This window comes from Macrosteles quadrilineatus, unplaced genomic scaffold, assembly GCF_028750875.1.
Source record: "Macrosteles quadrilineatus isolate MER2022 unplaced genomic scaffold, UCM_ALF_1.0 Scaffold_6__1_contigs__length_79288215, whole genome shotgun sequence".
NCBI lineage: Eukaryota > Metazoa > Arthropoda > Insecta > Hemiptera > Cicadellidae > Macrosteles > Macrosteles quadrilineatus.
The window spans coordinates 29,460,479-29,482,806 of NW_026542599.1; the positions used below are offsets into that span (position 1 = coordinate 29,460,479).

At 36.8% G+C, this 22,328-nt stretch overlaps 2 protein-coding genes across 3 annotated transcripts in view; one reads left to right on the forward strand and one right to left on the reverse strand.

The window, feature by feature from the left end:
• Window positions 1-431: 431 nt before the first annotated feature.
• On the reverse strand, window positions 432-4,684 carry LOC128996444 (RNA-binding protein spenito). 2 transcript variants are annotated; one of them, XR_008491046.1, is made up of 2 exons: window positions 2,176-4,684; window positions 432-950 (listed from the first exon to the last, which is right to left on the reverse strand). XR_008491046.1 is itself a non-coding variant. In XM_054421778.1 (2 exons), exon 1 carries the CDS (start codon window positions 4,553-4,555, stop codon window positions 2,228-2,230), a length of 2,328 nt encoding a protein of 775 aa, XP_054277753.1. In that variant the 5' UTR covers window positions 4,556-4,684; the 3' UTR covers window positions 432-950; window positions 2,204-2,227. The 2 variants fall into 2 exon arrangements, 1 of the variants encoding a protein (XP_054277753.1); XM_054421778.1 differs by having other exon boundaries at window positions 2,204-4,684.
• A 2,408-nt stretch (window positions 4,685-7,092) lies between these two features.
• The window catches only part of LOC128996543 (peroxisomal multifunctional enzyme type 2), a 37,540-nt gene continuing 22,304 nt past the window's right edge, over window positions 7,093-22,328 (forward strand). The window contains exons 1-7 of the mRNA XM_054421933.1: window positions 7,093-7,286; window positions 11,887-11,971; window positions 16,941-17,078; window positions 18,177-18,329; window positions 19,203-19,347; window positions 19,986-20,113; window positions 21,284-21,400. Coding sequence (XP_054277908.1) covers window positions 11,917-11,971; window positions 16,941-17,078; window positions 18,177-18,329; window positions 19,203-19,347; window positions 19,986-20,113; window positions 21,284-21,400 — 736 coding nt within the window. The 5' untranslated portion in view covers window positions 7,093-7,286; window positions 11,887-11,916. The remainder of the gene's footprint in view (window positions 7,287-11,886; window positions 11,972-16,940; window positions 17,079-18,176; window positions 18,330-19,202; window positions 19,348-19,985; window positions 20,114-21,283; window positions 21,401-22,328) is intronic.

Genomic DNA, 22,328 nt, shown 5'->3' on the forward strand with positions numbered 1-22,328 from the left:
ATCACCCACAGCACTTCATCAATATAATTTCATCATCACCACACATAAAGACAGAAATTCCAATTGAGATTAACTCAAATTAGCAGTGAAAATAATGCAGGACAAGTATTTTCGCAAAATACCAAGTTAGGCCAAACAGTTGAGAAACATTAAAACACACTGCTTCGAGGCACATGGCACATAACTCGATCAAATTATATATCAAGTAATATCAAATACTTTTATCACCTTTATTTTTTTTTTACTTTAAAGTTACCCACACTCACATTAAAATTTTGAAAATGTTCTTAGTCACTTGTACACGCTCACTATACGGTAACGCTTATGGTTTTTGAATGAGATTCAAGAGGCAATCGTAACCGGATTTTAGAGCACTTTGCGAGCACAAAAACACTGATCTTGTGAACAAAGGGTATGACAAACGTACAAAATAGTTTAGAACCAAACTCTATTTGACAACTTCCTACACACTAATAAAATACACATCACACTGCACTTTTAACAGCTGGTCTACAGGAAAAATTAATTAACTTGTAAATAGATAAAACTTTGAGTAAATCACTTAACACATGATTTAAATTAAATGTTTCGAACAACAAAAAAAATGTCAAAAAAGAGAGATTGAATTCCTACTTATACCTAGATATTAGTTTATAATCAATAATATATTATTCTTGAAAATATAAGAAAACTGAACAAAACGTAAACAAGCATTGTCACAATAATTTACAGTAAAATCAATTTCTTTACACCTGACCGTCAAACATCAAAGATCTAAACAATCGTTTGATCAAAATGTTTAAACACTTAGCGTTGATAATGATATTAGTCCATTGCGCACAAACACAGATGAAACACCGACAAAAGCTTCATAAACTGGTCACAATAACTTCACCACTTGGTAGTCCACAAGGAATCGCCCCCGACTTCACAAAACCGATATGGTAGCTCTGAAACAATTCATTAACATTATCAAATAGGTAAATAATTATCTTGTTGACATTCGAAAGTAACTCCGGTAGATAACATTAAGTTAGGGGCCTATTATTATCCTCTGCAGTGAAGGACTGTTTTAAAATGGGAAAGCACCATGAATTATTTTAAACATTTTTCTTTACAATGGTGCGTTTAGGCTACAAGGTGATGTTCAATCTCCAGTTTTTAAATAATTATTGTAATTCAATGGTGATAGGAAATTCAAAACTTATTTCCACAACTGGTTCTAATTTAAAAATACAAATAGACTTCAATAACTTTGTTACTGTAACTTATTTAATGAAGTTGAGTAACTTAACTTTTTTTTAAAGGTGGAGGTAGGCTAAATTAAATAAGTTTAGGCCTTTGCTGATATGTCTTAACTGTGGGGTAAGTTAGGCTATAGCATTGGAAAACCAACCTTAATTTTGTAGCCTAAACCCATATTTTGGTTAAAAGCACTTTGATAAAATAAAGAGCAAGTCAACATTTATAAATCTTGGTGCTGGAAGGAGTAGCCTAAACAGAAAGTAAAATTAGTTTACTTCTCATTAAGTTATTACTTTTTCAAAGATTTAATTTAGGCAACTTTGATCCAATATTTGACTCACTTTGATCAGTTTCATAAATGGCAAAACTTTTGGTACTTTCCTGTTAAAGGGAGTTATTCATTATTAGGCTATCAATGATTTTTTTCGATATATGGATATTTTTGTTTTCCGATCCATTACAAATTGACAACTGATCTTGTTTAGGCTAAAATAGACTATTATATGGATTAATAAATGAAACTGTTCCAGGCTAACCTAACATAACCAACCAAACTTGTTGTACTATTTAAAAATTCCTTTTGATAACAGAAAAGGCAAGTTAAACACGGAATTTTTAAATGTTACACAGCAAGTTTGGTTATGTTAGGTTATTTTTCTAGAACAGTTCTAATTTATTATCGTTTGTTGATACTGAACAATATTTATCGTAGTTGTCAGCTGATATGTTTCAATTTGTTGATATCGATATATCGAGAAAAAATCATTGATAATAATGAATGTTCCCTTTAACAGGAAAGTACCAAATTTTTATTATCATTTAAAAACAAAGGTTTAAGTTTGAGTGATTATATATACTATGTAGCCAATCAAACTCTACCCTCTAACCTATGAAAATAAACGAGTTACGGCCTAGGCCTAAATGACTTACTAAGTAGGTATCATAATGTAATTCATACTCGTAGGCCTACTGATTCCAAGGTTTAAGCAGTGCCGCCTCGAACCACCACTATAACCAGATGATCTTCTTTCAAACCCTCATCAGACAGGTTGTGGGCAGTTCTCTTTAGCAGTTCCGTGGAAAATGCACATGGTGGAAATGCATACAAAACACCAGTCGTTTCAGTATCTTTATTGACCAATGATATTACCCCAGCAGCTTCTTTCTGCTTTAGGTAAGAAACAAGATTCCTGAGGGGCCTAGTTTGAACTGATGTATCTTCAGTGGAAACCGAAGCAGATGAACCTGAAAGTCCCAGAAATATGGCGTGAGAGCTGGAGGTTGCAATGCGTTTTGATACATCTTCTAATTTTGGAGGGTCAAGTCTGAGCCGTTGTGTTATGCGAAGCAAATGCTTTCCTTCTTCATCTTTCATTAGGCTGTCAACAATTTCTGTGTCTCCATCCGTCAGATGAAATTTGGCAGGAAACAGCGAGTTCTTCAGAATAAGTGCACCTTGCCACATGGCAATACACTTTCGGGCCAATTCCGGCAAAGTTCTAGCTGAGCCTAAAACACCATTTGGGCGTCCCTCTGATCCAGAGTCGCTTTCCACAGAATGACGACGTGGAGAACGTGAAGTAGAACGATTTCCAGGCTCACCAGATCCACGTTTGAATGACCTCCCATCATATTCACCATCTGGTCTGCGTCCACCAGGCCAATCAGGGTCATCTTTACTAAACCCTTCTCCAGGATATCCTGATCCTCTATAACCACCTCGACCACCACCACGCCTATCTTGCCAAGGTCCACCTCCTCGACCACGAAATCCCCTTGCCATTCCGAACTCTCCTTCAGGCCAAGGTTCACCGTAAGGTGGCTCATAAGGAAAGTCTTCTCTTCCTGGAACTCTAACTCTAAAATCACCACCAGCCATGTCATCAGGGAAAGGTCTAGGTTTGTAGGGATAAGGTGGGTTAACATCAGCAAAATCGACCCTTAACTTGCGATCTGGGCCACCTAGTGGGAATCCTCTCATTTCTTTAACAGCAGCTTGAGCAGCGTCGATGGAATCATACAAAATATAAGCACAGGTCTCTCCTTTAATATAGTCTATTTTCTTGATTGCACCAAATCTATCAAACTCTCTCTCTAGTTGAGATAAAGAAGTCCAAGGTCCAAGACCACCAACCCAAATTCGAGTAGTGGGAGTCGCTTTTCCATAACCAATTTTACATTGAAACTTTCCTATATACTGACCAGAGAGTTCTACTTTGGAGCGATGGGCCATATCAAGATTCTGGTAACGTACAAAAGCGTATGCATTACCTGTTCCGGGGAGTGGTCTTTTGATGTCAATATCCTCAACAACGCCATATCGTCCAAATATTCTTCTTAGTTCTTCTTCAGATATATTAATCTCGAGATTACCAGCGAATAAAGTCCTAGTCGCTAAAGGATCATCTTCTGGGGGGACATGATGAAGATAATTAGGGAATTTATCTTTTTTGTTTTCAGTCTTCTCAAAGTGTGGAGGCGGGGGTTTGAATCCATGTACCATGTGACGAGGAGGGCCGTAATGATGAGGAGGTCCTGGTGGCATATGTGGAGGAGGTCCATGATGGACAGGGGGTCCTCTAATAAAGTCATGGTGTGGTAGAGGCGGTCCTTCTCTTCTGAAATCCCTGTGTGGCAAGACTGGTGGCGGTCCATACAATCTTTCATAGCTTCGGTCAGGAGGGGGGCGGTGTCTGTCTGGTCCAGGAGAGCGATGATAGTAACGGTCATAATCTGGAGATAAACTCCTTGATCTAGGCCTACTACGACTTCGATAGATATCACTCGAACTGCGACTACTTTCATACACAGGTTCAACCAAAGCGACCTTGTCAAAAAGAATTATCCTAGGCTTGCTGTGTTTGGCATCTCTTGCATCATCAGAACTCCGAAAACAAACATAAGCAACACGTTCATCTAAGTCATGAGATATCCTTATGCTTAAATCACCAAACTTTTTATATTCCCGGTACAGAGTATCCTTAATAAGCTCATCGCTAGCTTTGGGATGTAAGGCACTGACACACAAAACCTTATAACTGTGATAGGACCTTTCCACATCCCTTGAGCGAGCATACTCGTCTCGATGAGAATCTGACGTATATCTTCTAGGGCTTGGAGGTGAACGGCCACGACTTCGTCGTCGAATTCTTTCCGGTGTTATTCGCTCATCAGAACTATCATCGTATCTTCCGATGCTCGAACGAGATCTCTTGCTTCTCAATGGCGGTGTATCACGGCTGGGGCTCCTTTTCATATTGCGAATTTTTACAGTAATCCTTTTCTTTTCACTATCAGAAATCCCGTGCATCAATTGTGATTATCATCACACAAACAAAAGATAAATTTAATCCCGTAAAACAAACTTAAACGTTACTAAAACGATAAATTAAGAACTTAACGACACTGACGCGCAACATCCAACATGGCGAACGGGCAGCGAACGGGACGGGACAAGCAGTGTTGCCAATGCCAATAGCCAGCATTGCCATTGCCACTTGCCAGCCACCAACTCTGAGTGAAAAGTCCCTAGATCAAGGAATGTTTGCCCCTAGAAATCCCTAGATGTCCTTAGATAATTATGGCAATTAATAGGCAATTAATTTAGTAAAGAAAAACTAGCGTTTAGCATGGTATAGCTCACTGGTTTTCAAACTCTTCATAAAATCTATACTTTGATATCAGCCCCCCCCCCGCAATAATAGCATTGATTCAATCAATAACCAAAACATAAAACTAACCAAAACCTAATCTCAATCGATAGTACGATAGAGCTGGATGTTGGATCTTGGATATCAGGGTTCAAAATATTTTCTGAAAAACCAATATATTATGTAAAAAAATCAGCTAAACAATCCAGATAGTCTTGTGCACAACTAACTTCTATCCGTCAATCGCAATCCAACTCCATCGTAATTATGGATTGCTGCAATGAGCAATCGGTGGATAACTTATAGAAGTTTGAGTTTGGTTAAGCTGTATAGATTTATTTGATGAATACATAAAATGCAATAGATTATGTCAGTAAATAAATAGTCAAGTCATTATGTCAGAGCAATGTGTTCAAATGGATAAATGTAATAAAGCTAGGTTTTTATGCACGCTAAATTAAGTGTTGTTTCGTTAATAAGTTAGGTGTCGTTTCGCTATAACCGTTTTGTACATTTTGTGTTCCATACGATTGAGTTGGATATCAGAGTTTTACCATAGATGATAAAACATACTCCTCAAGGAGGAGTTTTACCATATTACAAATAAATGTGTCCATGATTAATAACTTACAAAACAATCTATTACACCTTTACTGTCTAAGAAATATTATTTTCAAGGATATATCTGAAATGTTTCCAAGAAATACTCAAAAACCTTTTGTCCCTAGAACCCCAAGAAACTATTTTTTCCCTAGAACGTCCCTTTCAGGTTGAAAATGTCCCTAGATCCGAGACAAATCCCTAGGAGTGGCAACATTGAGAATAGACTAACCGGACTAATATGGCTAACCATACTTTTGTTAGCCGTTAGCCTACCGGTATTGCACTTGTTGTTTTCCTTTTTTTCTAATTGTTGTTATGTCTCGGTTGCATATTGTTAATTTTTTGTTGTTGCTATGTTTTTGCACTTCATATTTTATCTGCTGTTGTTATTTATGCACTATATTTTTTGCTGGTTATGTTTTTTTGCATGTTAAGTTATGCCTGCTTTTCACTTTCATTCCTATTTATTGTACGTATTTGGTAGCCTATACCTATTTTGCAATTTTTCTTACTTGAAGTGTCTCGGCCTATATAATGTTTTTTTTAAATATATTTTTATACTGGTTATGTATTTTTGCACGTCGTGCATGCTTTCTCATATATTATTTACCTAGTTATGCTATTGTTATATAGTGATTAATCCTATTTAATGTATATTTTGAATGTAAAAATGGTGTTTCCGTTGAAATAATAAATAAATAAATAGAATGAAATGCGAATGCAGGGCGACGGCGAGGGCACTGGCCACGGCCGCCTTTAACTACAGGCCGCGGCCTGATAGAATTGGCAACGTCGCAAGTGCTGGTAGGTGTTGTTCAGTGACAGACGTCCGATTAGATAACATGGCAGACAGGTGACATAAGCTCATTAATTCGCACTATATTTATTTAAATTTAAATTTATGAACATAAATTTATTAAATATTGAAAATTAACGTACAGAATTGAAAACCAAAACAATATGAATTAAAATCTATATCTGTACATTTTTAAGCGGAGTCAATATTGTCATAGTCCAGTAACCAATCTTTCGTAAATACACAAATACCATTAACTACTTCCAAACAAAAACAGCTGTTACAACACCACTTGCGACGTTGCCAGTTCGAAGGCCGCGGCCTGGTAGAATTGGCAACGTTGCAAGTGGTGTTGTTAGCGCTAGACGTCCCATCCCATAAGATAACATGGCTTACATACAGGCACTGGTGACACCCATGGTGGAAGGAAAATACATATGTGTGATACTCCTGTCATACTCCTGACGTCACTCATATTGCAAACACCATTTTACTAAACGTTAAAGAAACAATAACAATAAAATCAAAAGAAATATATACTTATATGACAATACCCAATTGCCAACGTAATCCTTGGTATATAAATATAATATGTCCTTGGAATATAAATATGTGCTCGACGGTAATTTCATTTTCTACTATAAAATAATAAATCGTGTCGTCGTCACTGACACTGCAGTAACTGTCACTTTTGTCTTTGTCATTTTAGTGTTTTTTCGTGTTTTACTTTAAGTGTTAGGCAGGCAAAGCCGCAAGGATTAATAAATTGTTTTGTTATTTTGTTAAATTGTTGGTGAAATAAGAGTGAGTGAAGCCTAGTGTTGAGTCACTGGTTGAGCTTTCTTTCACAGTCATTGTTCATTGGCTAATAATAGGCCTAATTTATTCAGTCGTGGTGACTTGTTAGAATTTATAACCAGGACCTTGACCTTGATATTATTGCTATAAGTTACTAAGTTTTGGCCGAGCAAGTCTGTATCTAATATTTTTATGTAAGTAACAAAGGCTAGGCCTCCTATAACTTATATAATATCTTTGACTATTCAATAGTCAATGATAAATATGCAATACTAAAATAGTATTTACAAAACACTTAGTTAACAAAATTATTGTGACTTAAGTTAGGCCTAGGCCTAGGCTAGTGGGTTGGAATTAGTTAATTTGTTTGTCATTGTTATGTCTGGGCCGAAAAAAAGTAGGTAGGCCTAATATCCCTCCAAGCTAGTGATGGGCGATACGGACGCGTATCGCGCTAAAGCGATACGATACGTATTGGAAAAAAATATCGTATCGCCGTATTGAATCGGGCGTCTGTATCGCGATACGCGAATCGTATCATCAAAAATATGGAAAAACAATACATATCGTATTGTTTCCCCCCTCCCCTACCTAACCTAGAAACGGCAAATTTATATAAGTACCTGGGGACCAAGCTTTGCTCAGGGGAAATCATTAGTTTACTCTAAAACAGTCTAGTATTGCAGATACATTAATCCATTTCCACACTCCACATTGCTCGCCTTTACTACTTCCTTCACAACTCCCTACGTCTTGGACCTGTTTCCATATCCTTCCCATAGCATTTTAGGATTGCAGATACATTAATGTAATTGCCCCAGACAGTTCCCACACTCTGCACTGCTAGTGCTAGATAGCACGCTAGTGGAAATGGACTGGACTGGGATGGGACTGGTACATTATCAAGTAAAAACCAAAAATACAGACGTCAAAAACTCCTATTTCAAACTACACATCCACAGAGTACAAATTTTGCAGTTTGCTCGGCCTGCGCAAAAAAAATTTAAAAATATCGTTTTAGCCATGAATTGTATCGCTCTATGTGCCAATATAAATACAAATATCGTTTTAGGCGATACGATACGTATCGTTTTTCAAATATGGTATCGAAATATTGTATCGTCCCTCGCGTATCGCGATATTCCAATACGATACGTATCGCACATCACTACTCAAAGCTCAGTCAATCTCGTCATTAGATCTTAATAACGGGACTTTTTGATGGGCTTAACTCAGCTCTAAATCTTGTAACTTAAGTTACTTACTGTAGCCTTCGCTTTTGGGAAGCGAATTTTGGGATCCTAATTCCTGACCGAGTGTAGGCCTAGTAACTCAAGTTATTTTAGGGTTTGGGTAAGGTGACATCACGGGGTACTGGTAAATAAGCCTAATCTTATGTTTAGGTCTACCGCTTTGAGGGTCCCATAGATTACATATGCTGGCCTGGTATTTATATTCGATATAGGCCTATATTCCACACAATTTTTGGGTAACTTAAGTAGACTTCCATAACTGTTGGCACAGACAAATGAAAATATCGATCGATATTTACAGTCCAGCTGTTTTGCCGGACTGGAGCAGGGGTATGCTTCCATATCTGTTGGCACAAACAACCAAATGAAAATATCGATCGATATATTGGTTATTCGATATATCATTTGGTTAACCTAACCTAACTAACCAAACGATATATAAAATTAAACAATCGAATAATCTATATTACTCATTCTGTTGTTTGTGCCAACAGATATGGAAGTGTACCCTGGAGCAGTGTGTACTGGTCGATGTCTACTTGTACCGGCGTCTAGTTGTACCTGCTGCATTTTGGTGACAGGCGTCTAGTTGTACCTCTTAAAATTCTGCAGGTACAACTTGTCGGGTACGCCACTGTCTATTTGTACCTCATACGTCTGTGTCTATTTGTATCTACGACTAGTTGTACCTACAACTAGGCTAGTTGTACCTGCAACTAGTTGTACCTACGTCTAGTTGTACAGTAGAGTCTCGCAAACTCGGCACTCGATAACCCGGCAGTCTGGATAACTCAGCCATCACCTGGCTCAGAAAATTTGTGATTTTTTAACATTTAATTTAAAATTTAACATGGGTTTTATGGTTTGTTATGCTGGTGATGACAATAACAACGAAATATAAACATAAAATCTAAACAAATGGAAGAAATTGCAATCACATGTTTCATTTACAGTGTGGGTTAAATAGAGAAGGCTGTAGGCCTACATTGCATATTTTTGGTAAATTTTCCAACCACCGGACGACCTCTTGTATACCGGTACTATAAAATGTACACTAATCAACGCAAATATCACATAAGGGTTGCGTAAAAAAATATTTAAAGGAATCAGCAAAAATTAAAAATAATAATAAACAACAGTTCCTAGGCAGCGGTTGCAATCAAACAAGTCTATTGCAGTTCATTATGGATACTACTTGTATATTAAATAATATACAGGGTGTTGAAAATGTCTGGAACCAACATTATATCTGGTGAGTGGTTAAAGAAAAACAACTGATATTTTGTGTACGGATATACTATGGTTTTACCTATCTTTTGGTGCCTTATGAAATTTTTTACCACTTATAGGGAACGTCCTGTGGAGGATGCAGTAAAAAGTTTTAATGGAAGCCTATGGTAAATGATACATCATTTTAAAGGCCACTTTTTTCCGAGTAAGGAGCCACAAGTTTCATCTCAAAAGGACCACCCTAGCAAAAATGGCGACTGTTTGAAATTTAAAAACCCACTTATAGGGAACGTCCTGTAGAGGATGCAGTAAAAAGTTTTAATGGAATCCTATGGTAAATGATACATCATTTTAAAGGCCACTTTTTTCCGAGTAAGGAGCCACAAGTTTCATCTCAAAAGGACCACCCTAGCAAAAATGGCGACTGTTTGAAATTTAAAAACATTGCTATCCGAACAGTCGCCATTTTTGCTAGGGTGGTCCTTTTGAGATGAAACTTGTGGCTCCTTACTCAGAAAAAAATGGCCTTTAAAATGATGTATCATTTACCATAGGCTTCCATTAAAACTTTTTACTGCATCCTCCACAGGACGTTCCCTATAAGTGGTAAACATTTCATAAGGCACCAAAAGATAGGTAAAACCATAGTATATCCGTACACAGAATATCAGTTGTTTTTCTTTAACCACTCACCAGATATAATGTTGGTTCCAGACATTTTCAACACCCTGTATATCAATGTTTTAAGTAAATAAGGGAACGTGTGATTTTCGGTCCTAGGGCTGTAAAAATATAATTACAACTATAGCTGCCATTTCGGCCCTGGGCAACAATGCGTAGCTTTCAGCCTCCAATTTAACGTCAGTAAAACAGCTAAGACATCGTAGTGCGGTGAAAAATATTAGCCAATCATACTCAATTGACTCGGAACACTGCAGTTTCTGATTTAATTAAGGGTATAATTAAAAAGTACTCGTGCAGTATTTAATTAAACAGGCCTGTTTAAGGTAACAAATTGAAGGATAGATACAACTAGACTATAAGGACGCCAAATACGCGTAGGTACAACTAGTCGTAGGTACATCTAGACGTGGGTACAACTAGACGTAGGTACAACTAGACGTAGGGACCACTAGTCGTAGGGACAACTAAATGGTCGCATCTGTACAAGCTAGGTGACACTACTTGTCGGTGGCATACACGTCTAGTTGTACCTACGTCTAGTTGTCTCTACGCCTAGTTGTACCTCTTAAAAATCTGTAGGTCAACTAGTCGGGTTTGCCAGCGTCTACTTGTACCTACGTCTAGTTGTACCTACGACTAGTTGTCCCTAGGTGTATGAGGTACAAGTCGGTATGACGTAGGTACAACAAGACGCGGTCCCGTGTGTACTTCTCCATGCCTTCATTTCAACTTTGGCAACTCCACCGGATCCGGTGGCCAGCGATTTTGCCAGTAAGTGTGCCCTGGCCTTAGAAGGGTCACCTTTCTTAAAATAAGGTAGCTACTGTCCTTGCAGTTGGGGAAAGCTAGCAAGAAGGTCTGTGTTGGATATCTAATTGATACTTGGGTTAGGAGCTACTAGATTTATTATCGTTTTGGTAATTCTTATCATCTAGTGCACCCTTGGAAAATGAAATTTTCTTTTTTCATGTTTTGACTGGAAAAGCGTTGGTTAGGTTAGGTTAGATTACGATAGGTTTGATTAAGTTAGATAAGGTTGGGTTAGGTTAGGTTATCAATAACTTGGGTATTGTTAGTAACCTAACCTAAACAACGCTTTTCCGGTCGTAACTTACTTAGTTATATGCCTTCGTTTATGACTTCCCGGGGAATTCAAATATAGTTATATTTCACAAAATCATTTGCGTGACTTTTAGACATGATGAGCTGTAGTGTAGGTGAGCCATCTTTAATATTTTTCCTGTTGGCTCGTAGTGAATACGATAAGTACATACATAATATTGTATTGTATAAGTACACAACGAGCCGATACCTGAATTATAAATAATTCGTACGCTTAGCTCATAAGCACTATGATCTGTTGAATAAGCGAACCTTCTGACTGTATTTTAAAATATAAGACACTAGGCTCATATGCACTATGATCTTTAGAGTAGGTGAACCCTCTTTATTTATTTCATATTTTCGATCGAGCCTGTAGTGCTAGTGAACCTTCAATATTATTTACGAGGCTCATATACGCTATAATCTGAAAATAATTTACAAGACAGTAAATGAGCTGTCCCCAACAACGTTAATGACCTTTCAATGGTGAAGTAAGTTATAGGAAATTATGTTTTTTTTTTAGATAAATCAGTTCCCTTCTATTCTGTAAAAGATGGGCGATCTGAGATTTGATGGAAGAGTTGTGGTCATAACAGGAGCTGGTGCAGGTAAGACTTTTTTTGTTGCAATTTATAGGCCCTAATATGTATTATTTATTTAGAATGGTTAAAAAAAATCATCAATTTTATAGGGATGGACGGAATTGAATTTTTAGTTCGGGACGGGACGAGATTATTTCTTGTGCATAAAAAGAAAGTCTTGAGTATTGCAGTTAACTAAAAGACAAACAAAATCAATTTTTACAATTTGGCACTGATCTATAAAAACAAAAAAATTGGGTAAAATTTTACAGGTATAGAAACTTGTGACTCACGGTCATGGCGCGATCGTCGGTATGACTCCGCGGTCACAGCGTGATTGTCGTTTTGACTCTGCGGTCACGGCATGATCGTCGGTATGACTCGTGGTCACGGCGTGATCGTCGGTATGAGTACGCGGTCACGGCGAGATCTTCAGTATGACTCGCGGGCACAACGCGATCATCCGTATGACACGCGGTCACGGCGTGATCGTCGGTATGACTTAAACTAACGGCACAATCGTTGAAATCACTCGCGGTACGGCACGATCGTCGAAATGACTCGCGGTCACAGTACAATCGTCAGTAAGACTCGTGGTCACAGCGCGATCGTCGGTATGACTTCGCCTCCTGCGTTCGCATTGTCATTGTCACTCGCGAAGCAGCAAAATCGCCAACAATCGGATCAAATCCCGTCCCGAAAAATTCCAGAATCAAATGTAATCCTGTCCCAAAGATCGAGAATATATTTTTGCAAAAATTTTCTGAAATTTCGGGACCCGTCCATCCCTACAATTTTACCTATAACATTATATACAGTAAGTAACTATACAAAGTCTGTTAAAAAAGTATCCGACCTTGTTCAGGAAAAGCACAATTTATTGATAAATTAGTTTTAACAAGTGATCTCCCTCAAAACAGTCCCCTTGGGACTTTAAACACTTATTCCAGCGCTCCTGCGACTTTTGGAAACAAGCCTGGAACTCTTTGTTCTTAATGGACTTCAGATGAGCTGTCACATTTTGCATTAAAGCCCTTTAAACGGCATCTTCAAGGTAGGGAACATGCCATAAGTCACATGCCCATAAATCAGGACACTTGCTACGCACTGCATCTTGCATGTGGCCATAGAACTTAGTACGAAACTTAGAACTAGTAAGTTCTCTTTAGTAATGTGGTGTCCCTCAGGTGCATACTAGTATGATAAACTAAGTCCATTAAAGTTGAAAAAACAGTCAGCATAACTTAGTACATTTCCGCCCCAACATACCAGATGCTATTGGCGCACGGTTGTCCCATAAGCTTATATCCTCTGTAGGCCTATCTTACTTCTCTGTGAATACATAGATTCTCCATCAGTTAAACTCAAACTTGATCGATAACTTTGTTGTTTCGACTGGTTGATGGTCTCCCTGAACAAGGTTCACTGTCCATTGAAATGCGGCCATCTATGAATCTGTTGTACCTTTCTTTTATCTGTGTTACACCTACAGCGTCTTCTCCAAAGGTTGGCTGAATCTTAAGAAATTGTTTGAGCTTGGGTATCACCCAGATTTTGACAAAATTTAATGAAGTATAACTCTTCTACCAGTTCCGTAATTTTGCTTAGCACAAAAACACAACAATCACCATGTACACAGTGTGACGTTTGGCAGGTGACAACGAACTGATGCCATGTCAAGGTCATGTTAGATGCTTTACAGCTGCGTCGATCTATACGCCAGGGTGCAGCTCAATGCTTTTGTTGGATTACTAGATAAAAGTAATTTTAACAGACGTAGATTATTTGACATTATTAATTTCAAGTCAACAGAAAATAAGTTTAAAGTAAAACTGATACTGTTTGTATGTGCAGTAGTTATAATGATTTTTTTTATTTATTGTTACATTTTTTTCAACTTTTGCTGTTAATTCTTTTATTTTTAAAACAAAGCTCAAATTTTGTACCTACAGTATAAAAATATTCATTTATGTACTTTTACTGTAACCACCATTTTACAAAAAATACATAATGATATGGCATAGCCACATGTGACAAGATACAGAAGAAAAACATAATATGCATGCGTAAGAAGCTGACATGCTGATTAGTTTACAAATATTGCTTTAACGTATGATGTGACGTGGCAATTTAAATTAGAGCAATGTAAATTGATAACAATATAAAATGACGACAGTATAAATCAACAACAGTGTGAATAAACAACAGTACAGATTGATAACAGATATAGACTATATAACAACAGTGAACAAAATTAACAACAATAACATTCGTTGTCGTTCAAAGGTTTATTGCGGACATTTTCTATCTTGATGGTAAAAAACAATACACAAGGTTTCGGGATCTGGAATCTGATCCCATCCTCAGGTGAAAAAACTTAACTACCTAACACATTACAACTAACAATACCTTATTCGACCTTAGGTTGGGCGTTTGTGTATTGTTAGTTGTAATGTGTTAGTTCAGTTTTTTCGCCTGAGAACGGGATCAGATTCTAGATCCCAAAACGTTGTGTATTGTTTTTTACTATCGTGATGGAAAATTTCCGCAATAAACCTTTGAACAACATTAACTCGCCATCAATGGCGATGGAAATGGTAACAACTTGATAAACTCTGACAAAAGCTGACATAATAATAGAAACAATACAGTATTGCTCTGGCAAAAAACTATTTAATAAGAATATACCAACAAAATTTAAAGTTTTTCCGAGCGTGTGGCCCTTTAAAAGCACCACCAAGCGGTTGCTTGGTGTTTAGGTTTTAAAACCCTAATTCCCACCACGGGACAAACGCAACACTTCCCACCATAGAGTGTGTGGCCCTTTAAAGGCACCACCAAGCACCCATGAAATCCTAATTCCCACCATGGGACAAACGCAACACTTCCCACCATAGAGCGTGTGGCCTTTTTAAGGCACCACCAAGCACCCACGAAACCCTAATTCCCACCATGGGACAAACGCAACACTTCCCACCATAGAACGTGTGGCCCTTTAAAGGCACCACCAAGCACCCACGAAACCCTGATTCCCACCATGGGACAAATGCAACACTTCCCACCATAGAGCGTGTGGCCCTTTAAAGGCACCACCAAGCACCCACGAAACCCTGATTCCCACCACGGGACAAACGCAACACTTCCCACCATAGAGCGTGTGGCCCTTTAAAGGCACCACCAAGCACCCACGAAACCCTGATTCCCACCATGGGACAAATGCAACACTTCCCTCCATAGAGCTTGTGGCCCTTTAAAGGCACCACCAAGCACCCACGAAACCCTGATTCCCACCACGGGACAAACGCAACACTTCCCACCATAGAACGTGTGGCCCTTTAAAGGCACCACCAATGTAAAGAAAAAAAGAAAAATAAAATACTCTGACTTATATTTAAATATATACTGCTTTCCTTGAAATATTCTCAAATAACTCTCAAATGATTGATTCTTATCAAATCTTGGTTGCCCCTGGGTTGGAAGAACAAAGTGAATAAAAATAAAAAACAGAGCGTTTGGCAGTGGAAGCGATGTTAAATGAAAATTGAGTGGGCCCTGTTGAATAAAATTATTCCCAGAGATCCTTAGGGGACGTCCCTGGTAATGTTTAAAGTTCTTCCAGTGCTGAAAACAATCTTAAATATACACTGACTCTACTTTGCACACTACCACACTAATTTTAGTGTTGCACCTCAATGTGAATCTTTTGTAGTGGCTTCTTAATTACTATAATTACCAAAATCCATTGAATGAAATTGCATAATACCAAAAATGAAATACCAAGGTTATTAAAAATTCTGAAAATATACAACAATTTGATCTATTGAACAATAATTATTGAAAGATTCACACAGCAACAATTTGAATTAATTATTTAATCTTTGGTTGAATGTGCCTTGAGCTGCAATCAAAAACAATGGTACATCTCTCAAACTTGAGTGCAAATGCCACTAATCTTTGTGTAAAACTGAATGTATCCCCTTGGTAGGAAAGTGATTGACGCGGTTACAATTCAACTACGACAATGACGGTGAGGTGTGAAATTAATTTAGCTTTGAGATGACCAACACTCACTAATCCTTCTCGTTGGCCAACGAATATAAATTGAAGATTGTCTCATCCAACTTGTTACACTGTATCACTGTTCGTAACACAGTAAAAGTTATGAAAGATTGCTTATTATTAATTGCTACGGAGTGTTATGGCGGTTCATCTATTGTACAACACACACGACCTCACCTCACCTACCATCGTCGCATCTCATCGAACCTGCAGTTCACCTCAACTTCCAATTACTTTATTTCCCAATTTAATGACCAATGGCTATTACACTCTTTTTAAATATTGAAGCGAATTGCGTAAGATTGATTAAACAAATGAGTTTTTTATATAGTTTGTTTTATAAAATAGTCAAAGGTTTTATATAGGGGACCATGGCAGCAATTGCTGATTTTTAGTTATGTATGCAATTGAAATTAAATACATACCTTTTGACACATTTGGTCACGGTCTTTCCCTTACAGGATACATTTCAACACTACATTACCATTCTAACCTAAAAATAGTACACTAAAATTAATAAACATACAAATACGAAATGTTTACATCAGCTGGTATATTTAAAACTGCTTATTGAAATACTGTTGCAGTACTTCCATGAAAAATGACTGAATCTTTGACGGCCTGTGGGGCAGAGTAGGGGTAATTTTTGTCAATTCTGATATTTTTTCCTACCCTCCTTGGACTATTAAATCAACAGCCATGCTACCTTTTTCCTAGCTCGAGATATTTTGTGGGGACCCATTTGCTTACGGAATTAAAATACATAGATTTCATTAGGCTAAGAAATTGATAAAACATATTATTTCTTTGTGTTAATTGATATTTTATTACATATGGAGCAATCGACAGACCTTTTTAAATTACAAAGATTGGTTTCAACTCTTAAAATGGAAATCACAGTAACATGAAGCAAACAATGTAAATTATGTTTTTTCAGGCTTGGGTCGTGCGTACGCTCTTCTGTTTGCCTCTAGAGGTGCTAAAGTTGTAGTCAATGACCTCGGAGGGGGCAGACACGGCGACGGGAAGAGTTCTGCGGCTGCTGACTCCGTCGTTCAAGAGATAAAATCCAAAGGTAAGTTTTCTGTGTGTATCCAATCAGATTGTTGTATATTAGAACATCCTTCGGGTGTTTAGAAATTTAGTTCAGTTTGTAGAAGTCTTTAAGGCTGCGGCTACACTTAGCGATGCTATCTCCGCAAGCTGTTCACCATGACTGTTTTCTCACAGCCTGGTCGCTGGTGGTGGCCACACTAGGTGACAATTTTAGCTGGCTTTTTAACCTTAAATTAGGACTTAGAATACATCAATGTTTTACTATTATTTGCATTACTATACAATTTGTAAATAAATCAAATTTTATCAAAATTAATGTGGTACAGTTAAATCTTGTTAAGTAAGGTTGTAAAACAACGGTTAAGACATTTAGTTAAACATTCAAAATGATTGCTAAAATCGTTGACATTATTAAGGAATAAATACACAGATTAAGTGTTATGATATTTAAAGGAATTGGTTATCCCAAGGTCAGTAAAGAGAGTGTCCTATTATATATTGTCAGAAAATATGAAATTTCTAAAAGTAAAATTACTACAGTTATGACTTTTCCGGAAAGATCTTCAAAGCAGACAATTCAATCTACTGAATATTCCTTTTATAAATTAGTTTAGTAAGTTATTATCCTAAAATTATTAATTAATTAAAACCCACTACTACAAATAAAAAGGTTAAATACCTGCTATACTGTCGGTAGGTAATCTATTTTTTAGGATTCCCATCCCTCCCTCCTGGTGCAGAACACCCCGGTTAGCCCCTCCCCTCCTTGACAGGTTTTAAAACCATCACCTGTCATGCCCAGCCAGAGCGGAAACTTAATTGATTTAGTTATGATTATTTTCATTTGCTGGTTCTGTATTATTAATTTAAAATAGATTAGTTGACACCATTCGGTGTACAAAACTGTACTTAATGAATAAAGCATATTCGATTTGATTTGATCCCCCAGACATTTATAGGTAAAGGTACACTTGGAGACCGGGAAAACCAGGTCTTATTGTCTGGAAAATAGGGAATCATCTGTGAATTTGTTTTGAGGGGTTCTGTGGCCACCCTGCACATATAAGGGAAAATATGAGGTGTTTTTTTATCTAAGCTGCAACTCATTTGTTTGTAGGAGGTATAGCAGTTGCCGACTACAACTCAGTGACTGAAGGAGATAAAATTATTGAAACAGCTTTGGCAAACTTTGGCCGTGTGGACGTGGTTGTGAACAATGCTGGCATTCTGAGAGACAAGTCCTTTGCACGTATCAGTGATACAGACTGGAGTAAGTCAACAATTCATCCGTCAAGTACAGTAGTCTACTAATACACCATAAACTTATACAGTAAATTGTGTCATATTGACAACACTTTAGTTTGTCAACAACTTTCTTGCCACCATGGACCTGAAGCTTTCTTCCTAACATAAACTTTCCTCGGTTGGAAGTACTCTCTAGTGACAGTAAGTTCTAACTTTTTTGTATATTATAAAGTTTTTGTATGCTTCTTGTGCTAGAGTGGTTAGCTTGCTAAGATACAAGGTAAGTTTTAAATTAAGCAGCCACCACTGTTCTTACTGCTAGCTTATTTAAAATCATTCTTGTCCCCAAGATTGATTAAATGACTAGGGTAGACTTTCATAAGCGTTATCCCAAACAACAGAATGAAAATATTGAACTTAACTTAAATATATCGATAGGTTATGTACCTGTTTGTCCACTAGATTGGTGGTTTGACAACAAAAAAAGTATTTAACTTACATAATAGTTGCTTTTCATTCTTTAAGTCCTAAACTTGAAAATGCACACAAATTATTATTGATCAAATTAAATGTTGGCATTTAAATATTCTGAGGCAAACAAACACAATCCAACCCCTTTGTAAGCGAGCATGGTAAAAGTTTGGATATATTTTAAAAGTATAATGAGACATATAAATTTGGGATTCACCTTATAGGCTAGTTAACAGGATTCTTGAAATATGATTGATGGAGCCTGATGTTAATTTTGTCTCTTGTGTCTCATCTTTTTTGGCAATCACCCACACTATTTAAAGAAAGTTTTCACTCATAATCTGGGGTTTGATTTTGATTCCATACTTTATTTACTTTGCTACACAGGTTTACTAAAGTTTCCTTCTCATATGTTTTTATGATGCAGATTTGATCCACGATGTTCATCTGAAGGGTGCCTTCAAGACCACACAGGCTGCTTGGCCACATTTCCAGAAGCAAAACTACGGCCGAGTCATCATGACTTCATCCAACTCTGGGCTTTACGGCAACTTTGGCCAGGCAAATTACAGGTGCGATTTCAATTTTGTTAAAACTTTACTATGATCGGACAACAATAAGCTTAACATTTTTCACACAATATTATTGCATACAACAATAATAAGTTACACTTATTTATTTATTGCTCTTGACAATTTTTACACTGTGTAGCATAATATTTACATTGAAATAGGTTATATAGACGTTTTTGATCAAATTACACTTGAAATAAAAGTTAACTTTTAACAAATAAATCAATGCATATAAGAAACTGAGGAAAACTACAAAACATTGTACATTTATCAGGAAAGCCTTCAAATATCTTTTAACCACTGGAGAATATAATATTGTGCCCTCAACTCTAACGGTGCACAGTGTACTCATCAACTAAATAGAACGCCTGATTTTTTATTTAAGTCATGCTTCCGTTTATTTTTTAATAGATAGGAACTTTCCAGACTTTTAAACCTTTCAGGAAGACAGTTAAGGAGCCTGACACCTACTTCAGAAGGATGTTTCTCAAATGCAGCTGTTCGGTTTTGGACACCGTAGTATTATGTACACTACATACTTCTTTTTCTTTGAGCTATTGTTGTTTTTATCCCCTTAAACCCCCGAGATATTCACTTACACACTATTCAAATTTGTATATAATTGTTTTTCTTTTCAGTGCTGCTAAGATGGGATTGGTGGGGTTGGCCAACACTCTTGCTATCGAAGGTCGCAAGAAGAACATACATTGTAATGTCATTGTACCAACTGCTGCCTCTCGCCTAACTGAAGATATTCTACCTCCAGGTACTACAACATCTTAAACATTCTAATGTAACTTTACAAAGTAATCAATGCAATCTATGCTGAAATGCCACAACTGAAATAAGATGAATCCTGTAACGATGATGAGAGTTTACGCAAGGATTGTGTAAAGATGGTGTTAATGACATGAGTAGAAAATTTAAGGTACGAGCCTTGGCGAATGCCTTACATTTTTTTATATCCTAATTTTTAGGATATCCTTATATATAATACATGAAGGCGATTTCTACTAAACACTACTCCTCCATTAATAATGGACAGATTTTTACAAACGATGTGTCAAAATTAAGTATTTTTTGTGTAGACGCCCCCTTTCACCAATTTGTGTAATAAAAGTCCTCGAGCTTTGCCCCACAGGATATCAAACTCCCAATATATTTCTTATGAAAAAATATTTTGTTTACTTAAACAGAAGAATAATTAGTATTAATTACAGCTGTTCATAGTAAACACATGATACACACAAAAGGGTTCGTTTTCAGAGTGAGTTCGTTTTCAGTTTCGTTAACTGGAGTGGAGTTATTGATTACATTATCTTTGAGTTGACTCTTTTAAGTCAACCGAAATTATGACCTGTAATACTTTGCAATTGCTCGAAAGCGAGCAACAGGTGCACTAGTATAAGATACACTCTAAGACTGTAAATTTATTTTGTGAATTTTACCTAGGCAATTTTATGGTACAAATTTATCATCTAATTCACATTTTTATGGTAGGAACCTTTATTAAAGTCAGCACAATACGCAGCAAATGCACTCTCCTTCAACTCCTTACAGTCATCATATAAGTTTTATATATCAATATAAGCTCATTTCAAAATGTATAATGAGAAACTGAAACCATCATAGAACTTTTAGTTGTTATTGTTAGATACAATGACTAACATATTATGTAAGTGCATTTACCCCTTAAAAAATAAATATTTTAAGTGAACAACGTTTGGTTATAAATGAAAAAAAATATTAATTGATAAAAAATCATAAATTCTGAGCCAATATTTCTTGTTATGTTTAGAATTTAACCCTTCTTTACTTCACTTAGTTGAAAAAATGTGTAGTCTGAACAGAGAGTGTTGCAGTTTTGTTTCATAAATAAATTGTTAGTCTGGTAATGTAATAGATATATTCTAATTTGACTGTTGTTTGTGCGCAGATTTCTTCGCCGAGCTAAGGCCTGAGCTGATTGCTCCTGTGGTAGTGTGGCTGTGTCATGAGAAGTGTCAAGACTCAGGAGCTATCATAGAATCTGCGGCAGGATGGGCTGCTAAATGTCAGTGGCTTAGGAATAGTGTTAAGTAGTGCAAGAAACCCCAAGACCTTTAATTTAACATGGATATAAATGGGAGCATAGCTCTTATCAAAGCTTAAACCTAGTAGTAACAATAGAAGTCGGTTGACTGTGGAATAAAAATACAGTACAAGTATGTTACCGCTGTTCCTCAATAATCCAACAGGTATAGGACCAGGAGAGTGTCAAATCACCAACATTATCGGATTATCAAGATCGTTTTTTATCTTTATGCATTTGATCGAGATAAAATATGAAGATTATCTCTCCCCGGCTTATGACGGGGCTTTTGTTTTTCCGCTTGCCGTATGCAAAATGGCCTACCCCTGCACTTAAAACAATTGAAAAACGTTTCCAGTTTGTGGCGGCACTGAAGAAGCTCTACTTTTAGTAGGCTGGCATGTCCTTGGACTTCTGTTTCTTTACGTGTCTGCTGATGCGTGTATGCGAGAATATGTAAATGTGTTTTATTTTCTTTTGTTAAATTTGCTTGTTTTTTTTCTTTTACAGAAATTTACTTACATTTTTAAATATGTAAATGTTTGTTTAATTAGATTAAGTAATCCCATTGCATTCTTATTTGTTTTATGTATGTCAGGTTAAGTGTAAGAAAGGGCCATGTGACCCTAACTTTGCCTGAAAAAATACATAATTTTTCATTTCATTTCAAGATTATTTTCTAATGTACTATTAATATAACCATGTTGAATTTGGAACAGTACAAACATCAAAACAAATTACAACAAAAAGTATGGAACAGTAGTAATTGATTTTAACTCGGCTACGAAATGAATGGCTACAAAATGAAATAATAGACTTTATTCCTTCAATATAAACAAATACAAAAAAATACATATTCTAGGAACTAGATATTATATTTCGACTGACCCTGTACTATCTTGCTCTGTAT

Excerpts from the sequence above, each read along its gene's own strand:
- LOC128996444 (XM_054421778.1), bottom strand. The coding sequence starts at position 4,555 with ATGCACGGGATTTCTGATAGTGAAAAGAAAAGGATTACTGTAAAAATT.